At 39.4% G+C, this 12890-nt stretch overlaps 1 protein-coding gene across 1 annotated transcript in view; it reads right to left on the reverse strand.

Moving 5' to 3' along the window:
* Positions 1-226: 226 nt before the first annotated feature.
* Positions 227-12890, reverse strand: part of LOC124151817 (thyrotropin-releasing hormone receptor-like) — a 44507-nt gene continuing 31843 nt past the window's right edge. The window contains exon 2 of the mRNA XM_046524457.2: positions 227-6587. Coding sequence (XP_046380413.1) covers positions 4277-5305 — 1029 coding nt within the window. The 5' untranslated portion in view covers positions 5306-6587 and the 3' untranslated portion in view covers positions 227-4276. The remainder of the gene's footprint in view (positions 6588-12890) is intronic.

The raw sequence follows: 12890 nt of genomic DNA on the forward strand, positions 1-12890 counted from the left end.
AATCGTCTTCAACCTACCCTGCATCCTCAACATCCCCTTCATTCTCAACAATCCTCTCATCCCGAATATACATATACACATCTCTCATCTGATCCGCTGGTAAATTCAGATTCCTGTGCATCCTGTTAGTTTGCAATACCGTCTAATTGGTGAGAGAATTGTCGGTCAGCCAATGCAATACAGTTGTATACCTAAAATGAATATTGATCAAAGAATTGAATGAAATTATATTTTTATTCACATAACAATCAACAAGCTGATACAAAGTAGTCGACGAACACTACAAAACAATAAAATAAATCTATATCAAGATAAACAATTAATCAAACATTATATTCGTATATGAATCATGTAAGACCATATGTAAACATACGAACATTGACAGAGGCAATTAGGCTTGAGTTACCTGTGTTACTTATCAATTAGTATTCATCGAAGTCCTTGTTAGTCTGCAAATTCCAATCGATGATCTTCAAGCTTCCGGCAATGGCTTATTTGATGACAATACAACGCGACAACACATAATGGAACCTGTTCCACTAATTATCGTCGAGATATGACGGTATATGGGAAGTATTGGATTGCGAGAGTACTTGGGATAACATTCAATGTTGTTGTTTTTTAACCTCGCCCATTACCCTGCTACTTTAAAGGAAGCTATCAACCGATACTTGAAGACTCGACGCCCTAGAGTAACTTGTGACTTTAATACGTCACGAAGGAACTTATTACCGCACAGGAAACAAGCCAATTCACCATAAATACAGGACATATAAGTTCATTTAACTCGCAAAGAAACTCTCATTTGCCTAAAAAGCCTCCCTGAAACGGATCGTTTTGACCCATTTCGAAATTAGCACATACATGTAGGCTTCGTTTGGGGGTTTTGGGGTAGCAGCGCTTACAATGAGTGGTCAATGGCTACCTATTACATATGTATAACAACCGTAGGTCCAATATCGCTTTGTGGAATGATACCTTTCATAAAGCGCCTTACGCTACGACAAGCATGACTCTAAATAAGGCATTTAAGACAGGAGTAGCGCAGAACTTACCACTGACAGATTACCATCGCGTTGCCAAGAGTATAATGTTAAACATACAATTCTATTCTATTATCTAAAAGATTCATTATCCTACGTAATTTGCTGCTTACATTTGGTGAAACATCATTACTTCAACGCATAAACGTTTCATTACTTAAGAAGAGTCGGTAAACTTGGGGAAGAGAATTTATTAAGTGTTGGCTTCCATTGTCTATTGCGAATCATCTATCAGCGCCAATTATCTGTTGGCTTCCCTTGTTAAGTTTCCAGCTTTGTTATCTTATTACTTTGGTTGGTCTTACCTGTACACATGTGAGACCTCTGCCTCATAGCATTCATTCATCCGATAGAGGAGTAAGTACATACTCCGAAAAGTTGTGTTCCTCAAAATGAAGAAGTTGACATCCATAAATTCTCTTCCTTATGTGTGTCATTTCTAAATGCCTTTCAAAGACTTGGGTCGGTATACGTCTCTAAGTGTGGCATCAATGTCAAACTACGGCATTGGGCTAGCTATAACACATTATATACAGCATTTGTCTTGACTGGTACAAGCACGCTACCACAAACACTTACATGTGCATGCACGTCGCTAAGTGTATAGTAGGGCAATACTCTTGAACGCGACTTTTAAACCCATTTCACCGTGATCTCACGTCATAGTAAAGGTATCTCATCACGTTTTATTGCATTTAAAATGTCAGTATTCTACCTATTTCATACAAGGAGATTTGATTTGCGCTTCGAGTAAACGAGGTTTCCCTATGTAACAGACAGTGAGTGTGTGAGTTTTAGCAATATTCCAAATACATTTCGGAGGCCCTGAATAAACAAGTGAGGTCAAGTCAACAACGTGACTGAAAGCGTAAACGGTGTGGATTATCCACGCAATCGGGGATTGATGATACGGAATCGGGGTGCGATGAATGACAAGACACAATTGGGATACGGGGAATGACAAGACACAATTGGGATACGGGGAATGACAAGACACAATTGGGATACGATGACATGCAATGGGGGGATGGTGACACGCAATCACACGCAATCGGCGAATAATGACACGCAATCGGGGAATGACAAGACACAATTGGGATACGATGGTATGCAATGGGGGATGGTGACACGCAATCGGGGAATGGTAACACACAATTGGGATACGATGATATGCAATGGGGGATGGTGACACGCAATCGGGGAATGGTAACACACAATTGGGATACGATGATATGCAATGGGGGATGGTGACACGCAATCGGGGAATGGTAACACACAATTGGGATACGATGATATGCAATGGGGGATGGTGACACGCAATCGGGGAATGGTAACACACAATTGGGATACGAAGACATGCAATGGGGGATTGTGACACGCAATCGGGGAATGATGACACACAATCGGGGAATGGTAACACAATTGAGATACGATGACATGCAATGGGGAATGATGACACACAATCGGGTTACGATCACACGCAATCGGGGTACTGTGATACACAATCTATTCTATTCTAATCTGGAGCAACTAAGGGTAATATTACTTGGCAGATATGACATCTTAGACATCATTCACAGAGGTGCTACAAGACACTAACAAGAGCACCAAAAAGCCCCATTCGAAAACATATAGCACTGGGTTTATCGTTTAGTAAGACCTTACACAACATGGCATGGTGCAGTATACAGAAATACAGAGGACGTTTAAAAGCCTGTTGGTAAGGATGTCTGCTGTTGTAATTTTGTGTTCACTGCGCCACCATATATATTTTACTATCTGTCAGCATTACTTGCAGTACTTAACATGTTATGACCAAATGTCAGGAATTTGACAGATGTTATTTGTATTATTTTAAACACTTTTCCATATCTCAGACAGACTGTCTTTGTGTCGTTGGTTTACATTGGCGTGAACAGATTACATCAGTGTCCACTGTCCTGTACTTACAACAGATAAAGGTCTTTACAATACTGTAAATACGCCTGTGTGAACAATTGTTTCAATCTCCATGTATAGACAAACGATCAACAGCTTCACAATTGTTTCCATTGTCCTGCATTGACAAACGATCAATAGCTTCACAATTGTTTCCATCTCCCTGTATAGACAAACGATCAACAGCTTCACAATTGTTTCCATTGTCCTGCATTGACAAACGATCAATAGCTTAACAATTGTTTCCATCCTCTTGTTTGGACAAACGATTACAGCTGTTTCCATCTTTCCGTAGGGATACAAGATTAACAGCTTCACAATTGTTTCCATCGTCCTGCATGGACAAACGTTCAATAGTTTTACAATTGTTTCCATACTCCTGTAGGGACACAAGATAAACAGCTTCACAATTGTTTCCATCGTCCTGCATGGACAAACAATTACAGCTGTTTCCATCTTTCCGTAGGGATACAAGATTAACAGCTTCACAATTGTTTCCATCGTCCTCCATGGAAAAACGTTCAATAGTTTTACAATTGTTTCCATACTCCTGTATGGACAAACGATCACAGCTGTTACCATCTTTCTGTAGGGACACAAGATTAACAGCTTCACAATTGTTTCCATCCTCCTGCATGGACAAATGGTGACCATATGTCGATATTAGACAAATACGAAACATGTCACACTATCGTGTTCTCTTTGCTAATCCTTTGGTAAAATGTTTATATCTACAAGTCACAATATTTCCAAAGAATGTTCTGCACATATGTCACTGTGATTAATTGATGAACCCCCATATTATAGAGCCTGCACATACGTTTTATATCCTCCAAACACTTACGTGCCAACACATCAGATATATATTCTTGATATACCCATTCGCTTGTTCAAAGCTGGTGTCAGAACTCAAAGTGAATTAATCCATGAATCGTTGCTTTTCTTTTCCTTTTTACCCTTTTTACATTTACGTTTGGTAGTTAAAAGTTGGCATTCCACGATGCAAGAAATAATTACTTTTGATGTTGTTGGCCCAGGAAGCTTTCCTTATATCACTATTCCTGTCAAAGGATGACTGAACTTAAGTCATGCTCATAGATGTGTTTCATCTCACTCGTCCGTCGCTAGACACATGAAATCCAACGAATCGTGAAAGTTCATTGACGTTTAGTCATCATCGCACATACTTCAGAACAGTTTGACAACATGGTTCGTGGTTGAGTAGTAGTTGTGTTGCTTCTCAGTTGTCTTGGGAGTCAAGTTGACTCGCCCATAGTGAAACGTTAACACGATGTTTAGTCATCATCACACATCCTTCTGAACAGCTTGACACCATTCTTCCTGAAGTTCTTACTTGTGATACTATAGACGAGGAAGTCAACGGCGAAGTTGATGAAGTAAGGAAACTGGCAGATCTGTTGTGCGAGGACGGTCGTGTGGTCATACATCCAGTGGTCTTTCATGACCAACACTCTCACAAGCAGGTACATTCTGATGGCGTGGCTGGGAAGATAGAGAACGACGAAAATACTGGACACAATTATAAGCATTTTCGTTGACCGTACTTGGGCCTGTGTCAGAACCCCTGGCTCCGACTGATGCATGCAGTACATGTGTAAAGGATGATGCTTAAGACGGAAATTCCGGACTGTTAAGATGATCCTGATGTTGAGGATAAGTATTGCTGTGAAAGGCACCACAAATGTTACTAGTGAGTCTATGTAAGTGAATATAGCGTTGAATTTCATGTACTGTTCTCTCGCTGAGCAGGATGGCCCGTACACGGTTACATTAACGTATGTGGATAGGAAACTGTGCACGTATAGACCAAGGGCAAAGCATGTGACCACACCCACGGCCATTCTAGACCTCTTCTTTGTTACATACCGTGGAGCTTTCAGGGGATGACAGACAACGACGAACCGCTCCACCATCATGAGCACGACATACCAGGCGGACAAGAAACTACACACATAGGTAATGTACACCATTGTGAGACAGAGACCCGGTGCCATAGCAACCCAGGGCATGAGACTGGTAAGCCAGGCCATGAACAGAGCTGCCAGGAAGCCAGTGTCTGAGATTGCCAGAGCGGCAAGGTAGAGTGAACAGGGCAGGAACCGGAACGTTGATAACGTGAAGACGAAGAAGGAACACACATTGCCGACGATTCCAAGGAAGCAGATTGTGGGGATAAGATATAAACTGATGGCATGGGCGATCTCTACAAGATGGTCTGTTCCGTTGTTGCCATATAAAGGGAACTGGAATTCTTGGGAAAAGTTGGTTTCCCCATGGTATTCGAGGATAGCGCCCAGAGACATTGTCCTGTTTGATTCGTCAGGTGTTGAAGGTTTCTTTCGTTATGATCCGTTCAAACATACAATAGTACAATACAATAGTAACTAAGCTGTGTCAGTGTAATGTCATATCAAGTTTATAGGATCCTAAGTCGTGAACCTTCTGATGCATGATACAGAGGTTGACTCTGTTTAAACACAAACAAACTGTCTCAAAATATGTTCTGACGAAACACAAACAAGGATTTGAACTAAATTCCTGGTATTTTGAACTGTTGATGTTACAAAATGACTTTTACAGGGCTATAAGCACCGAATGTTGTTCGCACGAAAAGGTTGTCTGGAGGTCAAAGGGGCGATTTGCTCTTCTGTGTCAGCACACTGGCTAAGGGGACTCAGAGAAGACGAAACTAACTTGAAGGCATGTTTCCATCAAAGGTCATCCCCGTGCTGTCGAGATAGGGCTTGATGTATGTGCATCGTCTTAACACGTGGCGTCTAATGCAGTAAACAACAGAAAAGGCCAATTTCTTGATCAAACCATTAGGGCGCTGTCATCTCTACTATGCAATCTCCATAATATATCATGGCACAGGGGACAAGTTTGTCGGGTCTTGTAGGAATATTAATTAAACCCAAGGGTTCATGGGAACATTAATTCAGTCACTGCCCCGTGTGTTTCTCTACATGGAGTGAAATTTTGTATAAATAGTCATATGTTACCATGCATGGGGTCGTCACTGTTGTGGTCAATAATTGTTGCATATGCTCACCACAAGTAATAATTTGTTAACACATTGGTTTGTTAATGCAATATGGATTGAAATTGCCACTGATGAAGGAAACCGTAAGCCAAGTATATTCTTGACTTTATCTTTATACAATAATGTTGGTTCCTCACTGTTGAAGTTAAGTAGTTACTCGGTGTCTGTTGCCATGGTCACTAATTACTGGATGTCTGTTGACCTTGTCGTATGTAAGCCGTGGAACTGTAATATGTAGAATATTGTCTAACCCCTTGAAAAAGTATCCGGGAAACATGGCATGAGCTAACTCAAGCAGGAAAATGTACCTCATTTACAAAAACGATTTCTGTTGGTTTGCCACATTGGTTACCATCCTCATAATTGTCAGTGTGTTGGGTGAGCTGTCAGACGTTGTCCACTTAAACAGCCCCAGAGTTAGAAACACAGACACTGGATAAGTATGACAAGAAAGTCAATCCACTTTGTGGAAGAAGCTAGTTTGGTGCCCCCATGTTCCACCAATATCGTCCATAAAGCTGAGTCAGATCTGCTCCAAGGTCCTGTAATGATATCAAAATACTTTAAATTAGACAGATAGAAAAGGCCTATGATTGCATTGACAACGACGGACTGTGTTACAACAGCACAGACGCTTGTAACTAAATTATCCAATTACAGTGGGAGACGGATATTATTCGAAAGGATTTCTTCGCAGGAAAACTAATTTCTGAAGCTTTAGCAAATCCTAGAAGAATCCAGATGCATCAAGATAGAGAAACTAAATAAAGATGACACGGAGTATTATTTCGATATATCTTCATTTGATATCTAGAGTGGATTATGTGCAAACATACATGACGAAAGCCGTTTAAATATGCATTGCTATACGCCAGCATGTATGGGTCTAATGTCAATATGGTTACGATTCATGATCATCAATCCGTCTTGTCTCGGAATCAATTAAAGAAAAACACGATTTTATTGATCTTGTATTTCCAACGAGTGTACGACGAATATATTGCAAGCCTGATGCTAACGGACATTTTATCAATAAGATGGTCAGGGATAGCCGGGTTCGTTACACTGACATATGCGTACACGATTTCCTGATTGTACTCAACACAAACGCAAATTTGAAGAACTCGTTCACCAGACATGGCCAATAATGTAGACATATTACACAGGCGTGAGTGTGTACTTTGACGTATCTTGCAACCATGTTGATTAAATCCCAGCACGAAACTTCCAACGTTTCCAAACATAAATGTTAAAAAAACTTATGCAAACATTACATTGTGCAAAAAGAAACAAATTATGTATCCGAGATGTCGCAACAAATTGAGTAGCAATATTTCAATGAAAATATTTATATATGTCTTTTGAAGTATGTAAATGTCAAATAAAGACGAAGTTGTATTGCTTTGAAACTGCCTGACTTAATCAGTTTGATAAATGTAATCAGCAGTCGTGCTTTGCTTCATTCGAAAAGTCAATATATTCAATTCATCTTTCCATTTTCAATTCAGATTTATCTCAGAATAATTCATGTACATGCATCCGCATCGGCTTTCCTAATTAACTGCCAATCATATTAGAGTATTCAAGACCAGGAAAACATTAAGTCCATATTTTCATGCATCTTAATCATCCATTTGACGCTGTAAATGGCTTAACCACATGATCAACGTGTAAGTGAATCAATATATCACAATCACCCAAATATGCCATTTGAAGCACATACACGATTACCTTCTGGCAAATGAGACAATTGTTGTATCTTTTATGCAATACGCTCTAAAATAATACACAAAATGCAAGTAAAATTACATTATACGAATACAGAAGTTGAGTACTTCTGTCAGATTCATATCTAAAGGAAATTCACTCGAATTATCTTTATGTCCAGTGCTACGACTTCCAGGAAATAGAATCTTTGTTTCAATAACGGTGCACGTTTGGTTACAGGTTGACAATGAAATGCATTGGGCGAATGACAAAACAATTTACTCGAATCATTTCTCATCATTATCCTTCATCTTTACACGATGGCCCCATGGCCTCTTAGAATATAGTGTTTCAATAATGGAGCACGTCTTGTTAAAGGTTGACATTGAAATGTCGAGGCAATAGACAATATAATATCAAACGTCAAACAGAGAAACCGATTGCATAGGGTGTAAAAGTCAAAATAGGGGTGAAATAAGCACATGAATGGATCACTGGAAATCAATGATGACATCTGGTGTACCCGAAAATCATATTGTACCAACAACACAAAATGCAATTATCTGGTGACTTCAAAACAAAATAATGTTCCACTATGCTACCATATCCTTCTTCAACTGAATACTGAATTTGCACCTGCTTCCGTTTTTCGCGAAAACCTGATTAAGGGTTGATCCATTCATATATACTTCATCACTATTTTGTCTCTTACGCCCTAGGGAATTTATTTCAGAGTAATTCGATACTTAGTAGATAAACCTACTGTGTTTCTAAGCGTAGAACTAGGTTACAGGTTGATTCAACCGCGCCAAATTTAATTTAGGACCGAATGAATAGTGTGAGGTTTCAATGTTACATTTAGCGCCGTATATCTACAGGTAATCCACCTCTGCATTGACAACACAGTATGTTTATCTCTATTCTTCCATGACAAAAATGAAACGAAACTATTTGGGGTTAGCAAAGGCCGCATGTGTTAAGTCCAATGTTTTGAATGGGTTATAGAACTGAATGAAGGAAACACCGATAATAGCCTTTTAAAGAAAATTTGGTATATTGTGTTTTATCATACTTAACTGGCATATAAAAACAGGCATTGGAATTATGTGACACAGCTCCTTCGCAAGCCATCGCGAAATGTTATATGTAACAAACATTAGCTACCTCTAATCAGCAGGCGTCAAATTGGCTGTTTCAGCCAGAGGTGGTCATTGTGATTGGGTACTTCTCGTTGACCAATCAGAATCAAGTAATTATATAATTCATGGTACAATGATAATTTACTTGCAATTTGAATCGCGTAGAATTAACATCAGATGACGTTGTGACCCTTGGCTACATCATGTTGAGACTACATGCATGCTCAGTTATTAATGGAACGTGCATGGTCTCTCTCTACCACTGACAGTAGGGTTGCCCTAGTCGTCTAAGGATTTGCAATTCGCTGTGCAGAGTTGTCCCCCTTACGCGCGCCAGAAACCTAAGATCGTAGGTTAGAATCCCCTAAATTCCAACACTGTTGACATAAATCAGCATTCATTCATTACATACATTATTGGATTAGGTGATGTTTATATGATATGCCATTTATCGCGTTTATCAAATTAAAATGCCTGTTTTCCTTGAGTTAGCATGACAGGGGTCGTTTTGTAAGAAGCTGCACTACTGGTCTATGCGAAAAATAAAACTCAACACCTGTTTTAGTTCGTATCGATTTAACTTCACTGTATCATACTTATCCTGAGTGTCACGTTCAAGTCAGAACCTATTGCCTTTTACCGCTAGTCATTATACTGGCGACATGATGGGTATTCTAAGATGGGCAGTAACACTTCTAGTAGCTTTGGGTTTTTTCAATGGCGTAAATAGGTATATTCTTGGCCATGAAAGCAAATACGACCGCTAATTATGTCTTTTTCCGGAGATGAGAAACAACCAAATGACATGGATAGTCTTGGGTACATGGTCAAGTAAAAGTTTCAAAGTGGAACTCCATCAGCCAACCATATGATCTGTGCTCCGCGCTTAGCAGTAAGACAATCGTGACTCCAAGGGACGGATCGAAGATTTTAGGAGGGTTCAAGTTCCCACTTCAGTAGGTGGTGGGAGGTGGGTGGGTGTGGTGGTGGTGGTTATGGTGGGCTATGTATGTATGTGTACCTTTATTAATCATACTTACAACAGCCAAATCACAAATCGTCATGGTAGGCAAATTTCATCAGATGTGAAAAAAGTGGGGTGGTAAGCCCAGACCACCACACACACACACACACACACACACACACACACACACACACACACACACACACACACACCGCCACCACACACATACTTTCTTTTCTTCTCGTACTAAGGACATATACTTTCAGGATACCATGATCTGATTTCAGAGCAGCAACAGACACTTCCTCTTACTGTAAAATATATAGTTGTAGGTTTCCCACTCATGTCTTGACGTTGTGATTATTAGTGAGTGAGTATGGTTTTACGCTGCTTTTAGCAATATTCCAGCAATATCACGGCGAGGGACACCAGAAATTGGCTTTACACATTGTACCCATGTCGGAAATCGAACTCGGGTCTTCGGCGTGACGAGCGAACGCTTTCACCACTAGGCTACCCGACCGCCCCACGTTGTGATTAGTATAGTGTGGGACATTAAGACATTCTCAGTGTAATTGGGTTAATAATGAATTGTTTGAGAGATCCATATTATACGATTTCAAATAACAGACACACAAGGTGGAGTTTCAATGACTTCAGCCTTCTGGGACTGCCAATTAGCCCGATCCCAGTCTCCTATAATAAATATGTTCGGCATTAGGTAGCGATCGATAATGACTTTGTTTTAGCTAGCTAGGGTTCCGATAATGACAGGGTCGTCCGAACCTCATCACAGTTCTCATAAAGTTTATCATTTATGGAAAAATAAACACATTTCTTCATTGCACTTGCAATGGCCGACTTGTTACAAGAGTCAGTGAGCATGAATTGGGATTTAACTTTTCAACAGTTATATATGTCAGCTCAGTGTAGGACATGAGGCAAAAGCCGAAAGTGATGCAGATCACAAGTTAAATACTTGTACTTGATGCAACTGGTGCTGACAAGGTATGGATCAAAAATGAGTAAATATTGGGGTGCGAACCCAACCAGTAGATTCTGGCAAAACCAACATACAGAATATTTACTGTCAAAAGACGCCCCAGACCTCTTGTGCTCACATGGCCCAGTGACCACATGTCTGGGATATTCTAACGACAGAAAGTAAATCAATATGTAATGATGAAGCTGAGATTCATTCAACCAAATGCCAATTCGTCAAAGATACAGCGTCAGACAAAATTGAAATTAATTTCCAAAGTAAACTGGATGGTTGTGCAGCATTCTGATTGGTTGAAAAACGTGGTTAAATGGGATTCGATTTCTTTTGGGTCTTTTCATTGCGTGTGAATGATTTTAATAACATCTTTTTTAATACATGACACTTGTAATAGATAGCAACTTTCTTGCTTTGTGCATAAAAAAGTGTCATGTATTCATGTTCTTCAAACTTCTAAATACCTATGAAAGACATATGTTTTCTCTCAATCCAAAATATGAAATAGAAGTGTCCTTCGTTTTGGAGAAATGAATACCACGTTAAGTAAATATTATGTTCGTTCAATATTTATCAGATCAAATTCTATTTCCTCTTTTTCACATTCTGCTTACCAGGAGTTCAGTTACAACCGGAGAAGATGACGTCAGATATCTAATTATAACTTTTTTGGTATTTTACAATATCGATAAACATTATGTTTTTTTCAGAATTCTGATATTGTTTATCTCATAATGTTTCGACATATCGCGTAATAATTGTTTAATATGAAGTGTGCAGGATATACGGCTTTTCCATTGGACGAGTTGCCGGTCACAATACCGCCAAACTGTCGTTCCTAAGCGTATGAACGACATATTTAGACGGACACACTATTTTCACGAGACTATATTCTTGAACTGACGCAATCACCGACGGGCTATTTCCACATTCCTGGGGAATTCCAGCAAGAATAAATACAGATGGGTTGTTTTTTGTCATATAGACACTTTTATTTTCAACTCAGCGTTTTTGCATACATCGGAAAAGGTCAGTGTTTGAATGCATGCCCGTGATTAAAAATCCTTGCAACGACCCATCCAAATCAACAGTACGACGAAATGCACACCAAAATTATTCATTCGATCCGTGCCTAGACTAGTACTGACAGCACAATCAACAATATGCAACAGCAATATAGGGTTATACTTCAGTATCTATTCGGCACATGTTTCTAAAGATCTTTCAGAAATGACCAACACCTTATCACCACAGGTTCATTGACAATTTTGGAAATCTCCCTCGTCACGTTCATCGTGTCCGTCATTTTGACTTCCTGTACTTGATGTAAATGTTTTTCGACGTACTGTCACAGACACTGACTTAGATGTAGTTCTTAACAAACACTACACCTGATGTCATCGCTGGTTTTCAGTGGTTATATTCGGATCATTTTCACAGCTATTTTAACCCTTACGCCAAATCAAAAATCTGTTTCGGCGGATAATCTAGACTTGTTATTCTCTTGCCTTGACAATGTATATTCATCTAATGACGATATTGTTTAATTAATTTTAATATCTAAACTACAAAAGAGGTACTTGTAGAACAATTTGAGCATATATACACAAATGTCATTTCTCGTTTTGAGGAACTATTTTTCCCGCGATACAGCCGGTTGTTGTATGGCTGTTAGTGTGAACATTAACTCACACATACAAAATGAAACTATGTATACATCCTTCAAGGTACAGAGCAGAGGTACACAAAACGTATTGTCAGTTTGTGTGAGTTCTTTAGAGAATGAACCTTCATAGTCGCCAACTCCGACGTCCATACAATTAGACATTGATTACGGAGGATGTGAATAGGAGTTATGCCGGAATGTTCTTTAAACCTTGACGTCACTGCATTGCATCTCCAGAGCACAATTCGACCTTGTCATGTAACGGAGATTAACAGTGAGACATATTGAAAGAAATATGTGAGACACGTTTTAATCGATTCATTATAACATACTAACGTATGGCTATTATAATGTCTCATAGCTAAACGTTCT

This window comes from Haliotis rufescens, unplaced genomic scaffold, assembly GCF_023055435.1.
Source record: "Haliotis rufescens isolate VD_foot unplaced genomic scaffold, xgHalRufe1.0.p SCAF_23, whole genome shotgun sequence".
Lineage (NCBI taxonomy): Eukaryota > Metazoa > Mollusca > Gastropoda > Lepetellida > Haliotidae > Haliotis > Haliotis rufescens.